This window comes from Muntiacus reevesi, chromosome 22 (genome assembly GCF_963930625.1).
Source record: "Muntiacus reevesi chromosome 22, mMunRee1.1, whole genome shotgun sequence".
Classification (NCBI taxonomy): domain Eukaryota; kingdom Metazoa; phylum Chordata; class Mammalia; order Artiodactyla; family Cervidae; genus Muntiacus; species Muntiacus reevesi.
Genome location: NC_089270.1, coordinates 46,734,375 through 46,752,661, shown reverse-complemented (window position 1 = coordinate 46,752,661; position 18,287 = coordinate 46,734,375). Strand labels below are relative to the sequence as shown.

At 41.6% G+C, this 18,287-nt stretch overlaps 1 protein-coding gene across 2 annotated transcripts; it reads right to left on the bottom strand.

The window, feature by feature from the left end:
• Positions 1-5,010: 5,010 nt before the first annotated feature.
• On the bottom strand, positions 5,011-16,750 carry OCIAD2 (OCIA domain containing 2). Of its 2 annotated transcripts, none has more exons than XM_065914249.1 (7): positions 16,630-16,750; positions 14,037-14,164; positions 10,806-10,902; positions 9,055-9,108; positions 8,691-8,738; positions 7,404-7,521; positions 5,011-6,176 (listed from the first exon to the last, which is right to left on the bottom strand). In XM_065914249.1, the coding sequence occupies exons 2-7, from the start codon at positions 14,100-14,102 to the stop codon at positions 6,095-6,097; spliced, it is 465 nt and encodes a 154-aa protein (XP_065770321.1). In that variant the 5' UTR covers positions 14,103-14,164; positions 16,630-16,750; the 3' UTR covers positions 5,011-6,094. The 2 variants fall into 2 exon arrangements, with proteins under 2 accessions (XP_065770321.1, XP_065770322.1); XM_065914250.1 differs by having other exon boundaries at positions 14,037-14,160; positions 16,630-16,726.
• Between the last annotated feature and the right edge of the window lie 1,537 nt (positions 16,751-18,287).

The following is an 18,287-nucleotide window of genomic DNA, read 5'->3' as shown; positions in this document are numbered from 1 at the left end:
AAAGGCATGACACAATCACACAGGTTTGGACTACAGCAGTAGTTAGTTGTTATTGTCATAGCTAACATCCATTTGTTACTGAATTAGGTCATAAGGATCCCACTTGGGCTGTAGCCCAGCAGAGGCCTCTGCCTCAGTGAGGAAAGTTCTTTTTCCATTGGGGTTCATGCAGTCAAAAATGAGTTCAAAGCTGAGATTGAAGCCTTATTCAATGGCCAGAGAATGGAGACATGGGAACTTAGTTCATAAATCAACTTCTTACATAGGGGATGATTGAGGCAAGATTTTAGGGAAAGTTTAATGAGGGGGAGGCATAAGCATTGCTTTTCTGAAAAGAGGCAGGGTTCTTCCTGGTGCCACCTCTTTTTTGCCCCTGTGTGGTCCTTGGGCATCTGGGTGAGAAGCAGGTCGAACCACTGTGGTGCAGACAGGCGGTGATCTCAGCCTGATTGGTTGGTGGTGAGGTAATCGGGAGTTGACATCGTCAACCTTCTGGTTCCAACAGTTTGAGGTCTAAGTGTTTTGTGGGCAGCATACAGTTAACTTCTCCCACCTGGTAGGAGTTTTAGTATCTTCGAAACAGCCCAAAGGACATGACTCAGAGTATCAGCTACAGACCTTGAGGAGGAACTAAAAGTCCTTGACTTTAATGGTGCAACCATTATTTCATGTGTGCAGAAGTGAAGAATATGCTAGTGTATAATATGCCACTGGTCCCACTTCACACAACTACACGTTCTGGTCCCAGACTTTGAAGCCTCTGGGTTAATCACTGAAATCTCTACAACTCTATAAATGTACATGATATCAGATTTTATAGTTCAGATTTGGGTGCAGAGTTCCAAAGTGAAAATTGTTCTGTTGAATAGCAAGAAAATTACCTACATGACATTTTCATTACTTAGGTCATTCAAGATAAGTATCATTATCGCAATGTTAACAGAAACTAGGAAAATCATTCTGACAGCATAGGAAGAGAAAATCTTTGCTTAAATGAGAATTTAGAAAATACATTAGCATTGTATACAGTATATCATTATATATAGTTATAGGTAGATAACATACAATATATATTGAAAATTCTGGAAATTATGATCTACTTTGGTAAATGAATCAGACATAAGAGGATTTTGCTACTATTTTTTAAATTGTGAGATGCTTATCTCATGCAGAATATAGTTAAACTCCAGCAATAACTTTTGGACTTTAAGATCACACCAAAGCAAAATTTAGAAACAAATGGTCACCCTAGCTAATACTGGGTAGAACGTTTGAGCAATGTCTCAGAATTTAAAATATCTTGTATAGAGTCCTTTCTAGTCATCCATACATACATTACCTAAGACAGAAACACACTTCTGGCATAACTGGAGTGTCAGTTCAGTTCATCACTCAGTCGGGTCTGAATCTCTGTGACCCCATGGACTGTAGCATGCCTGGCTTCCCTGTCCATCACCAACCCTCCTGAAGTAATTCATGTCCATCAAGTCAGTGATGCCATCCAATAATCTCATCCTCTGTTGTCCCCTTCTCCTCCTGCCCTCAATCTTTGCCAGCATTAGGGCCTTTTCCAGTGAGTCAGTTCTTCATATCAGGTGACCAAAGTATTGGAGTTTGAGCTTCAGCATCAGTCCTTCTAGTGTATATTCAGGAAGTGTCACATGGGAGTAAAGTAAATCACTTCAGTGATGTTTTCTGATTGGATGAGGATCATCCTTATTACTGCCCTTCTCCACTGTTAATGGGCTTCCCACATGGTGCTAGTGGTAAAGAGTCTGCTTGCCAATGCAGGAGACATAAGAGATCTCTGGGTTGGGAAGATCCTCTGGAGGAAATCATGGCCACACACTCCAGTATTCTTGCGTGGGTAATCCCATGGGCAGAGGAGCCTGGTGGCCTACAGACACGGGGTTGCAAAGAGTCAGACACAACTGAAGCAAACTAGTATGTACGCATGCCACTGTTAAGAACATTTTACCATGTTCTCTAAATAAAATACACATGCAGGACAACACCCGTTGATTTCAGATATCATCTGTCTGTTCTTATAGGTACATCCAGGAATAAAGTATCTCAGTCAGTTCAGTCGCTCAGTCATATCTGATTCTTTGTGACCCCATGGACTGCAGCATGCTAGCCCTGTCCCATCACCAACTCCCAGAGTTCACTCAAACTTATGTCCACTGAGTCGGTGATGCCATCCAACCATCTCATCCTCTGTCATCCCCTTCTCCTCCTGCCTTCAATCTTTCCCAGCATCAGGGTCTTTAAAAATGAATCAGTTCTTAGCATCAGGTGGCCAAAGTATTGGAGTTTCAGCTTCAGCATCAGTCCTTCCAATGAATATTCAGGACTGATTTCCTTTAGGATGGACTGGTTAGATCTTCTTGCAGTCCAAGGGACTCTCAAGAGTCTTCTCCAACACCACAGTTCAAAAGCATTAATTCTTTGGGGCTCAGTTTTCTTTACAGTTCAACTCTCACATCCATACATGACTACTGGAAAAACCAAAGCTTTGACTGGATGGATCTTTGTTGGCAAAGTAATGTCTGCTTTTTAATGTGCTGTCTAAGTTGGTATTAGCTTTCCTTCCAAGGAGCAAGCATCTTTTAATTTCATGGCTGCAGTCACCATCTGCAGTGATTTTGGAGCCCCCCCAAAAATGAAGTCTGTCACTGTTTCCACTGTATCCCCATCTATTTGCCATGAAGTGCTGGGACCAGATGCCATGATCTTAGTTTTCTGAATGTTGAGCTTTAAGCCAACTTTTTCACTCTCCTCTTTCACTTTCATCAAGAGGCTCTTTAGTTCTTCTTCACTTTCTGCCAGAAGGGTGGTATCATCTGCATATCTGAGGTTATTGATATTTCTCCCGGCAATCTTGATTCCAGCTTGTGCTTCCTCCAGTCCAGCATTTCTCATGATGTACTCTGCATATAAGTTAAATAAGCAGGGTGACAATATACAGCCTTGATGTACTCCTTTTCCTATTTGGAACCAGTCTGTTGTTCCATGTCCAGTTCTAACTGTTGCTTCTTGACCTGCATACAGATTTCTCAGGAAGCAGGTCAGGTGATCTGGTAGTCTCATCACTTTAAAGGTTTTCCACAGTTTGTTGTGATCCACACAGTCAAAGGTTTTGGCATTGTCAATAAAGCAGAAGTAGAACTCTCTTGCTTTTTCAATCATCCAGCAGATGTTGGCAATTTGATCTCTGGTTCCTCTGCCTTTTCTAAAGCCAGCTTGAACATCTGGAAGTTCACGATTCACATACTGTTGAAGTGTGACTTGGAGAATTTTGAGTATTATTTTACTAGTGTGTGAGATGAGAGCAATTGTGCAGTTGTTTGAGCATTCTTTGGGATTGTCTTTCTTTTGGATTGAAACGAAAACTGACCTTTTCCAGTCCCGTGGCCACTGCTGAGTTTTCCAAACTTGCTGGCATATTGAGTGCAGCACTTTCACAGCATCATCTTTCAGGATGTGAAATAGCTCAACTGGAATTCCATCACCTCCACTAGCTTTGTTTGTAGTGATGCTTCCTAAGGTCCACTTGACTTTGCATTCCAGGATATCTGGCTCTAGGTGAATGATCACACCATTGTGATTATACTGGGTGGTTAAGATATTTTTTGTATAGTTCTTCTGTGTATTCTTGCCACCTCTTCTTAATATCTCTGCTTCTGTTATGTCCATACCATTTCTGTCCTTTATTGTGCCTATCTTTGCATGAAATGTTCCCTTGGTATCTCTAATTTTCTTGAAGAGATCTCTAGTCTTTCCCATTCTATTATTTTCCTCTATTTCTTTGCAGTATTTAAACATTACATTTTAAACTCCAAAAACCAAATGTGAAAATTTTCCATTTTCTTCACTCTTGAACATCAGTCCAATAAGGAAGAAGGAAAGTTTTGCCAAGGAAGTTGGTTAGATATCCAATGTTTACCATGTAGTCTCTTCAGTTCTTTCTTTTATGCAAGTTTATGTACAATCTTATCTCGTTCTTTGCCAAGGTTTTTGGTTTTAAATCACAAAAATACTGCTTCTAAAAACTTATGACCACCTTGGTGGTGAGTGTTGATAACTGCTAAATGCTAACAGACAAATGCTGCTCCTTTCACGTCTCTTCCTGCAAAAACAGAGCCCCCCTCAGACACCTGTTTCCTAATAAACACAACAGATAATGCAGCAAAATACTCAAGATTTCTTGGCTGACCTTTGAGGTTTTTCCCCTGATTGATTTTCTTTTGCACTAAGATCACTGTGATAAACTGCTTTAATAAGAAACTTATCCACTTAGGAAAACCAGAGAGCCCAAACCGTAAACGCAACTGGAGTCAGAAGGACTATGAAGATGTCAGCAATAAGCATAATGTTCCCTTTCAGCAATAATAGATTCATCCTTCCCCCACTACCCCGAGATGGGTTTTCACACTGACTTGCTGGGCTTAACAATGTGAAAATACTCTGATCCCTGGGAATTCATTTTCTGGAACACAGAAAATAAATGTGCCCAATTCTGAATTTTTGCCGATAGCTGAAATAACACAGAGTCACCAATTGCTAGTTTGTCAGAACCAGCAGTTAAACTGCACCCAAGAACCTAGGATATTGGCTCTGCATTCTGATTTACACAGAATTTTATCGACAGGAAGAAAACCCAGAATATGTAATATAAAATTGTGTGGGTGTTAGTTGCTCAGTTGTGTCTGACTCTTCACAACCGCATGGACTGAAGCCCAATAGTCTCCTCTGCCCATGGGATTCTCCAGGCAAGAAGACTGGAGTGGGTTGCCATCTCCTTCTGCAGGGGATCTTCCCTACCCCAGGATCAAACCCAAGTCTCCTGCATTGCAGGCAGATTCTTTACCATATAAGCCACAAGAGAAGCCCATAATATAAAAAGGGACATGGTCAAAATTACTCCATTTCATACACTTAATAGCCATGTTAAAATAAAAACTTCTAAATGTTTTTGATGTAGAAAATAAAATATATATCAAGCATTAATTTTTTTCTCTTTGAATTTTTTTTTTATTTTTAAGCATTAACTTTCAATGAGGTTTTCCATTTTACATCCATGATACAGTTTTTAAGATGAATTAAGTAAAACATAAAGTGTACATATACACCCCTTCATTAAATGAATGGTGACACATATATAAAGCATTTTCCTGAGAAAGTACAAAGATGCAGAAGTTTTCATGTAGCGCTCAGACAACCTAACAAAGACAAAAGGTCCCCTGTGGGAGAGTTTGTCTTCATGCAAAAAAAACCTGGCATGAGAATAAGAATGCAACTCTTGGGGTTGAATTGGCTCCCTCTGAGCTCCCTTAAAACCCTGAAGTTTATCAGTGTCTGAATTAATTCTTCCAGTGATTCTTCCCAGAAATATGCAAACTGTTCCGGAGGGACATTTGGAGAAGTTGTGTTTATTCTTTAAAGCCACCAGCAGCATATAAAGGAGCCCTAGTTCTCAAGAACTGACCATGAGCTAAGCAAGTAACCTAAAACAGCCAGCTTTTCCAAAACTTCACCATACGGGGCAGACATAAAATTACTAAGGTCACTAAAAGGACAGCTGATTTACATTGTAACGCTCTCAAATGAAATATTTTTCATTAAGTTAAAAGAGCCTGGCCCCTACATTTTAGAAACCACTTCCCATAGACACAGTCTTTCTTATTTTTCTGTATTTCTACCTCCATACACATTGGTTTTCTTTGGGCATGAACTCCCAAGTTTCTCAGCATTCATTCCTGTTCTCTATCAGAGATCTTAAAACCCTGAACAAAAGCAAGTATGAAATGGGGGTGAATGGGGGTGAATCAGAGAAGACTTCAAACTCTTTCATTTAGCTGTAAGGAAATAAGAATGTTATTTGGTATATGAATGCTCCCAACATGTTCTTAAATAGCAGAAAACATGGAATGCTCAATTTGATTGAGAATTAACAGGAAAGCATTTCAACAGAGCAAGAGAATCACAATGTTGCTGTTCCACAATAAGTAAGTTATTTTAAAGTATGCTTGACATTTTACAGGTGTACAAATTCAGATGCTTTGAGAAACTTCAGTGCCCACAAACACAGAGTTTAGGAAGTGGAAGGCTGTGAACTTCTCTCCTGACTTAATCCATGCTTTGTTTTGCATTCCTCACAGGTAAGCAGGCAGTGCCTAAAACAGAAGCAAAAATGTTGGTTTGTACTTTGACACTGGAAGCTCTAGTCTGAACACAATATTGTCTAGAGATTTTTTTTAAAAATGTAATTGATATATAGCTAACTTACAATGTTGTGTTAGTTTCTAGTGTACGCAAAGTGATTCAGTTCTCCATATACATATGTTTATATATATATTATTTTCTATTGTGGTTTATTACAGGATATTGAGTATAATTCCCCGGGTTATACAGTAAGACCTTGTTGTTTATCTGTTTTATATATAGTGGTTGTGCATCTGGTCATCCCAAACTCCCAATTTTTTCTCACCCCCTCTCCCCTTTGGTAAGCGTAAGTTTGTTTTCTATGTTTTTGAATCTGTTTCTGTTTTGTAAATAAATTCATTTGCATCATATTTTAGATTATTTAGAAGTGTTTTCTAAGCTAGAGTTTTCAAGCTTGTTTTTCCCAGGAACAGTCGGAGCTGTTTCTTGGTCTCAGGCTCCTGGACTCTCATCACCAGGAGGCCAATAATGATCTTCCTGTCCAGTGTTGTCAGCGTGTTGTGCTGCCTTTCAAACAAGAATGGGGTGTTTAGGGTAAGGTGTCCCCAACAGCAGTCCTACAGTACCACGGTAGAAATAACTATTATTCACTGAGCACTCACTGTCACAAACAATCATTCCTATTCCTTACAGCATCCCCCCAAAAATTCTGATCACCATTTTATACAGATGAGAAAACTGAAGATTTGAGAGTTTAAGAAACATGTCCAAGGTCACAAAACTTAGTAAGTAAACAGAACTACTTGTGAACCTGGTGATTCTAACAGCAGAGGTAATGTGGCTAACTCCAGGCTTACTGCTAGTATCCCCTCATGAGCATCACAACTTATACTAATAGTAAAGGCTCTGAGAAGTCTTGCAATTGAGAGTCCTGGTTAAACTTGTGTAATCTTGTGACAGTAGAAGCTGTGTTGGCTGATTAAGGCATTCATTAGACACTTGTACAATGCCTTCAACATAGTAGGTACTTACTAAATGTTTGATGAGCAAACAAAAAATAGGTAACTCAGTTAAATCATAATTATTAATGAAGTTGAATAGCAACAACTCAAACTTTGAATTTTTTTCAACATATCAATGTTACAAAGTATTTTAATATTACAAATAGTTGAATGACCTTTCATTTACTTTTTAATAGTTACCTTTATTATAATCCCTTAACCAAACAGAGTACAAACCTATTATGCCCTGGACCGAAACCAGCTCCACGCAGCTGACCTTCAAAGGAATGGAATTTACTTTGGCACACTCCTATATACGATGCTTTTCCAAGGCCAAATCCTAAGATACCAGCAACTGTAAAAGCAGGTTAGGAAAGATAAACAACTTAAATATTTGGAATCTCCTCCACTGTCTGCTAGAAGTTTCTTTATTAACAGCAATAATTCTTACATCAAAAGTACCTTACTAAATCAATGAACAAAAACTCTGGGAATGAAGCTCTCTATTAAAGAGCAGGATTGGGAACTAGAGACTTTTTGATCTCCTCAGTTTTGAACTGGAGGTAGAAGGGTCGGGTTACAGCAAGCCCAGGTGATGCTCTGACACGGGCAGCCAGAGGGCAGCCCAACTGGCAGACAAGTCTGTGAAGTCACCCAGGAAGGGAGAGGTGGGACTTGAGTTGTGGCTTTGGGTAGCCTCCAAATCACTAGGTAGGAGACCCCTTAATTCTCTGTGTGGATGGAGTATGGGGAGCCACATTATCTTCCAGGCAGCGGAGGGAGCTCAAGAGGCAAGACCATGGAAAACATTTCTAACCTGCTATTCCTGCCGGGAATGAGGTTTTGGATGGTACCCCAGAATGCATCTTCTGTAGACATAAAAGTTCTCTGCGTAACCAGTGCAAGAAGGTGAAAGCCTAAGTTTATGGTAAATGTATATTAGAAAATGGGCTTCCCTGGTGGTTCAGTGGTAAAGAATCTGCCTGCCGATGTAGGAGACTTACGTTCAATCCCTGAGTTATAAAGATACCCTGGAGGAGGAAATGGCAACCCACTCCAGTATTCTTGCCTAAAGAATCCCATGGACAGAGGAGCCTGGTGGGCTACAGTCCATGGGGTCGCAAAAAAGTCGGACATGACTTAGCAACTAAACAACATTTTCAGAAAGCCCCGATTTAAAAAGCTATTCATTTATCGTGTCCATTACAGAAAATATTTGGAAAAGATCAGCCAAAATAAAAAATTAAAATCCCCTGTGGAGCTATTGTCAGAGGCTCTGCTGGCAACGTCCTCTTCGTGTCTCCTGCCAGGCCCCCCTAGGCCACGCTTTAGAGAGGACTAAGGTGAAGTCCCTACTGCTCAGCTTTCCGTCAGAAAGTGTCGAATGAACTAAAATACTGCAATATGGCAAAAACTGGAGACTGGTGTTTCAGAGAGGTTGACCTGGACATTCCTCTCTCCAGTTATTATAAACATTTCCTTTTTATAAAAATGAAGCTTTGTTTTTCAACGTCTATGACTTACGTGCAACTTTAGGCAATGAACCAAATCTTGGATTCGCTGCTAAATAACCTAGGAAGTAATGTATAAAGACATTATTATTTCATTTTATAACATTTAAATTAATAAAGGATAAAGAGGTCTTAATTTCACCTGCAAATTTAATTTCCCTTTGCCATGTAACCTAACACAGCCACTCATTCCAGGGAATAGGACATATTTGGGAAAGAAGTATGGGGACATAGACTAGAAACAGTCAAAAGTCTGTATAAATAAATCCTTCACCAAAACAGAAATGCCAAATATTGTACCAAAGCCTGCCAGGAGGACCACAGAAAACTGGATTCTCTTCAGTTAAAACATTTACCAAATCCCAACTCTTACTTACCATGATGGACCAGTCCTTGGGTGACAAGCATGCTTACAAGAGAAAAAGGCAGAGCTGTAAAACAAAAAAGCCCTTCAGTATTGGTATTATGAAATTTGGCACCTCCCCTAGAGGTCAGGGAGAATTACTGTTTTTTTCTTCTTACTTTGGCTGTGAGATCTTATTTATTTGTTATTTTACTTATTTGACAATTTATTTATTTTACTTATAAACTTACAAATTTAAACTTTACTTATTTACTTACTTTATTTTACTTATTTACTTATTTTACTTATTTGACCCCAATTTTCTTGGGGTCTTACCCAGGCACTCAACCTAATGCACAGCATTAACAACAAAACTTAGACTCCCTGCAATTCCATCTCCAACACCCATCATGTATCGGACTCTCATCACTACATACAACACAGGCATCTTCACGTGTGTATGCACTGAGTTGGGGAATTCGGGAATTGCCATTAGCTGTATATTTGGAAAATTTCAATCCTGCATAAGAGTTTTTAAAAAAAAAAGACAACAAACTGCACACCCTGTTTAGGATGCCCTGCTTTTGTCTTTTAACACCATTTTGTTGTATGATTTGGATATGTTTATTTTCTGAAAATTACTACATTCGCAGTAAACATGGGCAATGTTTAGAGATGATTTTTAAAAACAGGCACATTAGTCTGGCAAAAGCAGTTTCTAGTCAAAATGTGTCAAATGACTTCTTCCCAAAGCAGGGAAAAGTGATTATATATATATATTATATATTAACATATATATTAGGATTATTATATAATATATATATTATATATATACACTATTTGATTTGGCTTAGTTGCTAGCTCTTCCTAGCAGCCAAGACAAATCAAATAGCAACCAGCTTTTCCACTCAGATCTACCTACCTGATGGGTCATACTGTAATGTAAAACTACTAAGGGCTTAATTCAATTACTTACTCATGGGTTATCAGAAAATAATTTCTAGCAGCATAATCAGTAATCAGTAATGCATAGCAAATATCAACTTCTAAGCAGTGTTACTTCCAAAACAACTGATACTGGATTTCCATGATTTAAGAAATCAAAATGAGTATTTCAAAGTAAAATTATCTCTATGCCAGCAATATTGGGACTGTATCTACAGGCTCTAGTATGACGTTTTCAAATGACAAGTCATGAATTTTTAAAATTAGATGGGACTTTAATGTAGTGCCTGAATTCACACCCTTGTCTTATATAAAGCAGGCCCAGAAAGAGAAAGAGACTTGGCAGAAAAGGTTATTTCAAGACACTGTAAGGGAAGTATTAACAGGATGCTCCCACTCTTCATTCATTCCACAAATATTTAACTGGTTCACATATTTTTATATGTGAAGCACTGTGTTTGGCTCTGGGAGGGAGCAATGAACCTGAACTTGATGAAGGTTAGAGTCCAGTGGAATTGTAGAAGGTCTACTCTTTCAAGAAATTCTAAGTTAACACTCTTGGTTCACTTTCTCAGTCGCATGAAGGAGAGTGTTAGGGGTGAATCACTTTTTGCTAAGGAGGGTAAACAGCTCCTAAATCAGATATTGTCCCCACCCTTAAAAAGGTCTCAATATGGATTTAAATTCCAAACAGCCTCAGATACCAATGTTCTTCCCAGAATTATGCAAGACTTCTGCTCAAAGAAAAAAAAATCATTACCATAATTCTAATATGATATTAGGCAGTTTATATGAGGCAGCAAATACACTGTTAACAACGACCAAGAGGGGTGCGATTACCTCTCTTCCAGAAACTTTCTTCTTGACATTCCCGGATAATCTTTGAAATCTCTGATCTGTGGATGTGCAGTTTTGATTTTGGACAAAACAACAGACTCTGCAAGGGAAGTTACACGATGAGTTGATTGAAATCATCAGAAAAGCATCTGTTCTATTTTCCCTCGAGGAGGGCAAGGAGATCTCTTCCCTCTGGTCTCACAGCGTGTGTGCCTTAGATCCCGGCTGCCAGCACTGAGCAATAGCCGGTTTCAGCCAGCGCTTTCCAGATGCAAGTGCTGGGTGAACTTGAGCAAGAAAAGAATTTTTTTGAGACGCAAATAGTGATCCATGGTCTAGCGAGCATGAAGCAGATATCTGGTCAGAATGCGTTACTGCTGAGGCCACATTTTCTTTTTTAAATATTTATTTAACTAGGCTGCACCAGTTCTTAGTTGTGGCATGCGGGCTCTAGTTCCCTGACCAGGGACTGAACCCTGGCCCCCTGCATTGGAAGCTCAGACTCTTAGCCGCTGGACCACCAGGGAAGTCCCCACATTTTCTTCTTACTTCCAGCCTCTGCACGCAGTCACTTCCCCTGCAATGCTACTCACTCCCTGGGTTGTAATCTTTTGTTGTTCATTAATTTTTTATTGTGGTAAGATACCCATAATAGTCACCACTTTAACCATTTTACTTAAAATTTTTTTTCATACTCTGGTATACTTTATTTTTTAAAAAATTCTATACTGAAGTATAGTTGGTTTACAAAAATGTGTTTAATCATTTTAAAGTATACAATAAAAAAACAATTAAAAATATATCAAGAAGTTTAAAAAAATATGAAACAATATAAAAATAAAATAAAGTATACAATAAATGGCATTAAGTATATTTAGAATATTGTGCGGCCATATCTATCTAGTTCCAGAACTTTTTCATCACCCTCAAAGGAAATTCCATACCCATTGAGGAGTCTCTCCTCACTCCCTAATCACCTAGCAACCACAAATCTGCCTTTTGGATCTGCCTATTCTGGATATTTTGTACAAACAATATCACACAGCATGTGACCTTGTGTGGTTAGCTTCTTTTCCCCTGCGTAATGTTTCAAAGGTTCATCCACGTTGTAACATGTATCTGTATTTCATTTCTTTTTATGGCTCAGTAATGTTCCAGTGTATGCACATAACACATTCTGTTTATCCATTCACCCGCTGATGGACACCTGGACTGTTTCCACTGTCGGGCTATTGTGAATAATGCTGCCGGCAACACTCCTGTACAAGGTTTTGTTTTCCGCTCTGCTGGGCCAGGCTGTAACTCTATGTTTAACTTATGGGGGAACTGCCAAACTGTTTTCCACAGGAGCTGCACCATTTTACAATCCCACCAACAATGTATGAGGTTTTCAATTTTTCTATATCCTTGTCAACACTTGTTATTTTCTGTTTTTGTTCTTTTTTTTGGTTGTTGGTTGCACTGTGCAATTTATGGGATCTTCGTTCCCCTACCAGGGGTTGAACCCGAGTATTTCTTTTTTAAAATTAGCATATTAAATACTTTTAATATAAATTATTTAATTTGTTTAAACTAAAAACTAAATTGTTTCTGTTTTTGATTGGAGTCATGCTAGTGGTTGTGAAATGGTGGCTGTGATTTGCATTTTCCTAATGATTAATGACATTAAGCATCTTTTCATCAGATTTTTGGCCATGTGTATTATCTTCTTCGGAGAAATACCTATTCAAGCCCTTTGCTCATTTTTTAATTAGGTTGTCTTTCTGTTACTGACTTGTAAGAGCTCTTTACATATTATGGATACTAAACCTTTATCAGATATATAATTCATAAATAATTTTTCCCATTCCGTGGGTGATTCATTTGTTTTTTAGAAAACAAGCCTTATTGAAACTTTTCCTTAAATCAAACTTCTATTTTCTTGTTTGTGAATTACTTATGTAGGTCCTTTGCCTTTTATCTCTTGGAATTTTAGTGATTTTCTTGTTGAGGTGCAGGTCTATGGCTTTTGAAGTTCACCCTGTTGATTTTGCAAATGTTCTTTTTGGACTTTCTGTAGTAGACATCAGTGTGAATGGTGATTACCATTTCTTGAGCACTTGCCCCCGGGCCAGGCACTGTGCCAACACTTTACGTGCATGATGGTGAGGTACAAGGATCCCGTGGTGCCGATGCCTTCAGGGCTCTACTTACCACCCGAGCAGGCAACTCCGCTCTTCTTCCTTATAGCTCCCCGCAGGGCAGCAGGCGGAAGCTGTGGTCAGGGTGAGCCCAAGCAACCGACCGAGCGGCTCTTATGCTCCACTTGTGTTAGCTCAGCAAACACTCCTCCTTACCCCAGTGTAAATATTTCTTCTTGGTTCTGCCTGTGGCTGTGGCAGAAATAAGCATCTCTCTCCTTCCCCTCCCCTAAACACACACACATGCAGGGTCAGGGAACCTGAGGATCACAGTTGCTCTGAGTCCTGCAGTCAAGATTGAAGTACCAGCAGAGAGTGTCCCCAGGGAGCTCTGGTGAGCCTTTTCTGTAGAGCCATAAATGTTTTATGGCTCTCCATTTCACAGAGGCAACTCGGGTGTCTAAATTCTTTTCCTGGTGACATGATATCATTTGTCTATTTGCCTCTCCTAAACTTTGCTCTTAAATATAATCTCCACAACCCATTTTTAGCTTGAAAAATTGACCTCAGAGAACATGAACTCTATTTATCCATTACAATACCTTCTCTTTTCTTCATTCATGTGTCCCCAAGACACATAATCTTCATTCTCAACAAGCTGAAAAACTGTGCCTCAGTTAACACTTGGGTTCTCAATCTGATGACTAATTTAGTAGTTAAGGGCTCTGCCATCTCAAACAGTAACAACTGTCAGCAGCACGTCCTTAGCATGGTTAGCCTTGGTAACAGAAATGTAAAAAACACACATCATGTAGCATTCTGTTAGAGTCAATAAAGAGTTTTGCTCTGCTAAAGGAAACCTCTTCAGTCACTGACAACCTATAGCAGAGTTAGTTAGGTTGAATTCTAAACAGGGAAGAGTAAAGAAAAGATTTTGTAAATAAAAGTCTCCTTTTCAGAAACATACTTTTCTTCTCCATTCTATTTTCATTGAGCCTATCCTACAATGTGCCAGGCAGAGAAAAGTAAGACAACTGATCAAGGATGAGGTTTAAGGGGAAGTCCTGTATGATATTCCTCTTCAGATGGCAGACTTCATATTATAAATACATACCTGCTTGCTTGGTGGTGGCAAATGGGGACCTTTTTCTTGGTTTTCATGTGTGGACACTGAAGCCATGATGACCTTGTCTTTGCTTCTCTTCTAGTTGAGTGGACTCAGCTTCCTTGTTGACCCACTATCTAAGGAAAGTAGAAGAGAGTTACCGTGCAGTGACTGAACATTTATGTCAACCATAAAAACACCCTTAGGATCAACTCCCCTATTTGGAAAACTTACTTTCATTTTGTCATTAATCTTAACTTCCAACCATTTGCAAACTCACTTTCTAATGCTCCTTCTCCAGCAACACACACACACACACACACACACTAACAGACCGATGGTGACAGATCAGAGGTGGAGTGAAATGAGATGTCAAAGAAAGCACAGTGAACTGTTTTACAACCTATAGTGTTAGTCAGTTGGTCGTGTCTGACTCTTTGTGACCCCATGGACCGTGTAGCCCAACAGGCTCCCTCTGTCCATGGAATTCTCCAAGCAAGAATACTGGAGTGGGTAGACATTCCCTTCTATAGGGGATCTTCCCAACCCAGGGATCCAACCTGGCTCTCCCATGTTGCAGGCAGATTCCTTACCATCTGAGCCACCAGGGAAGCCCTTAAGACTTATAAACTACCCTGAAAAAAATTTCAATTCATTACAAGGTCATTAGCTTACACAAATATTTACTGAGTGTCTATTATGTGCCAGACCAAAGGATACAAAGGATAAGACGAAATCAATACTAAAGTAACTCACAGTCTACAGGGAAGACAGGCAATTATACAACATGTAGAAGTCTTCCCTAGAAGTAGGCACAGGGTGCTGACGAAGGAGAGGAAAGGAGGAATGTTCGCTCTGGTTAGGTCTGAAGACACCAATGACTAAGACTCCTGAGCTTTCAAGATGGCCTGTGGAGAGTGGATGGACTCCAGGGGCAGGGAGATCAGATTGGAAAGTGCTATCATAGTTTAGGGAATGAAGTGAAGAGGCCTGAACCAGGACCCTTGTGGGAAGGCTAGAGATGACAATTTGGCATCTGGAAATGTTGGATTTGGGTGCCTGTCGGGGCATACATTGGAATTAGCCATTAGGGATTAGAATATTTGAGGATTTGGGTCTAGAGTTACAGATAAAGAGTAGGCTGGAAAGATCATTTTGGAAGTTGCCATCTCGGAGATGACAGATAAAGTAGGAAACAGGAGTAAAATTGTGTAAGAAGAGTACTGGAGAATGTGAACATCGAGACCAAGGGAATACCAACAGGAGGAAAAACAACAACAGGCCAAGGAGAGGACTGAGAAAGAAGCTCTGATACAAAGAGGAAAGAGTGCTTGAGGAAGAAAGAATCATCAGTATCACGTGGCTGAGAAAAGCGGTTTGGCAACAAAGGGCATAGTCCAGGCGGACCACGAAACCTACCCAACCTCCTGCCCTGTCAACGGGCCACTGCCCTCTGCAGGTCCGGAGTCCATGACAACCACTGACTTCCATGCAAAATGAACATATTTTCATACACAATTCAGTTTCCTGCTAAGCTGCCAGGAATATCAGCCAAGGGGATCCATACTTGACCAAGTTTCACTTTAGGTGCTTGATGTTATTGTAGAGGGGGAAGTATGATGCCCTAGGGTGGAAAATCTCGGAATCAGGAAGACCTGAGTTCAGATCCTGACTACTTGGTAGCCTGGCTTTGGGGTAAGTGACTTGAAGTGTCTGTGCCGCAGCTTCTCAACTGCCAAGTGTGGGTAATGGGCCTTAAGGGGCTAGTGCAAGGATGAGGGGTGAGGTCCCTAAGTCAACAGCTCCGCACCCAGCACACAGTGAGTGTGTGAGCAGTGAAGGGCAGCTGTCAGAACCCTGAGCACCCTATTTCTTGAGGACTTCCAGGAAGTCTTTGCTGACATAAGGCCAAATTAGATTACCTTTGCCTAGTTAGGCCATTGCCTCAAATCTGGAAGCAAAAACACTACAGCTGGGCTTTGGAGCTCAAGTCCCCTCACACCCACTGAGTCTTCAGTCCACATCTGAGCTGGGCTTCTCAGGGTCTTGCCTTAAGGTGCAGCCCCCATCCTCTGCCCAGATCGGGTTTGGGGCCCCTCTGCTTCTTTAGCTGTTGAGGGTGGGATGTCAGAAGTCCTGACAGATGGGCAGTGGGAGGGAGGCGATCGGCAGGATAGGGGATGGGGGCGTGTGATCGGACACAGCCAGGGCGGGTCCCTGCACTTTCTGGTAGGGGAGCAGGGGCGGGGAGCTGGGGCGGGGGCGGGATCAGCTTGCAGGAAATTGCTGCCATCCGGGGTCGCATCCGGAGCCGGGCCAGAGGGGTGGGGGTGTAAGGGGCGATTCTAGGCTGAGTACCACCATCCTGAGAGCACCAGAAGCCATGTGGTCAAAGAAGGCCACCCCCTCTCGCTACCGCCCCCGCTGTCACCTGCCCCCACCCCCAAGAGGGCAGCCCGCGGGGCTGGAGATCGCCTCGCAGGCCGCGTCTCCCTCGCGCGCCCAGCCAAGCTCGCCGCCCCGTGCGGCCGCGGCTGCAGCTCCGATGCTCCGGCTCCCCCGGTGCCCGCGCCCGCCCCCGGCGGCCCCCCGGAGCCCTTACCGTGGTCCCCTCACCGCGCTCGCTTCCAGGACCTCGCCTGGGCTCCGGAGCCTCCCTCCGCCCTTTCTTCCCCTCGCTCCGCCCCCGCGGCGCCCGCCCTCGCTTCCTCGCGTGAGTCATTCAACAAGTACACCCCACCCCCGCCTCGCAGTCCCTGTCTCTGTTGGCGGCCTCACACCCACACACAACTGCCCCGGCTTAACCCGGCTCCTGTTGGAATCTCCGACTCCACCCCCAAGTCTTGTCCAGACACCGGTAGATTCTACCGAATACTTACTTCCTCGATTGCCTTTCAAATAACTCCTTTCCTCCCAACAAAAAGAGCGACAACCATTTATTGAACACCCTCCTTGGACCAGGCGGCTACTTCCACTTATCTGCAGGCTTGTCTTTTCTTTTGCAGTGTAATTGGCATGACGTTACATTAATTTTAGGAGCTCAACATAATGATTCAATTTTATGTACGTTGCAAAATGATCACGCAGTAAATCTAGTTAACATCCCTCACTATTTGTAGTTATCAAAAAAAGTTACCCCACCCCTCCCCTTGGATGAGGATTTTTAAAATCTCCTCTTTTAGAAACTTTCAAATATGCAATATATATATAATATTATTAACTATAGTTGCCATGCTGTGCGTTACATCCCTGTGACTTATTTTATAACTGGAATGTTCCACCTTTGATGCCCTTCGCTCATTTTGCCGATCCCCATGCAATCTTTTCTACACCTCTTTAAGGTGAATGCTGTTATGTGCATTTTATGGACCAGGCAACCGAGTTGTGCAAGGCCACACTGGTTGTTCAGTCTCAGTCGTGACTGACTCTTTGCCACCCATGGACCCCAGCACACCAGGCTTCCCTGTCCTTCACCATCTCCCAGAGCTTGCTCAAACTCATGTCCAGTGAGTCGGTGATGCCATCCAACCATCTCATCCTCTGTTGTCCCCTTCTCCTCCTGACTTCAATCTTTCCCAGCATCAGGGTCTTTTCCAATGAGTTGGCTCTTTGTATCAGGTGGCCACAGTATTGGAGCTTCAGCTTCAGCATCAGGCTTTCCAATGAATATTCAGAATTGACTTCCTTTAAGATTGACTGGTTTGATTTCCTTGCAGTCCAAGGGACTTCCAAGAGTCTTCTCCAACACCACAGTTCGAAAGCATCAATTCTTTGGCACTCTGCTTTCTTTATGGTCCAACTCTCACATCCACACATAACTCCTTGAAAAACCATAGCTTTGACCGTACAAACCTTTGTTGGTAAAGTATTTAAGTTAAAAATAAAAGATACCTCTTTACTACCTGTGTCTCTCTCCCCAACCTCAGCTGCGATTCTTCCCTGGAACATGCCATTGGGCCTCAGGGAATGTCTTGAGTTGGAAGAGAAGCTGTGCATCACTTGGAAGGCCCTTATCATTTCACATCTTTTCCAACTGTCCTAATTAGTCTGTACACCTCTGGCCTCTTTTGAGCCCCTCCGCTATCCACTGGGCCTTCCTTCTGTTCCTCATGTTCACCCAGTTCTCCCTGGGTGCCTCCCCCTGCCTGGACTCCTCTCCCATCAGACTTGTGCTGGTTTTTTCCTGCTCACTCTTCTCTTACTCTTCCTCATGGGGATCTGCCTTACCCCAGACACTCTAAAGTGGGTCTCCCTTTTCCT

Bases quoted from the DNA above. Each gene is read 5' to 3' on its own strand.
- OCIAD2 (XM_065914249.1), bottom strand. From the start codon at position 14,102: ATGGCTTCAGTGTCCACACATGAAAACCAAGAAAAAGGTCCCCATTTG. The intron at 9,109-10,805 runs GTAATCGCACCC...TTTGTTTTACAG, and splicing joins AGAAAGTTTCTGGAAGAGAG to CTCTGCCTTTTTCTCTTGTA. The intron at 8,739-9,054 runs GTAAGTAAGAGT...ATTACTTCCTAG, and splicing joins CCAAGGACTGGTCCATCATG to GTTATTTAGCAGCGAATCCA.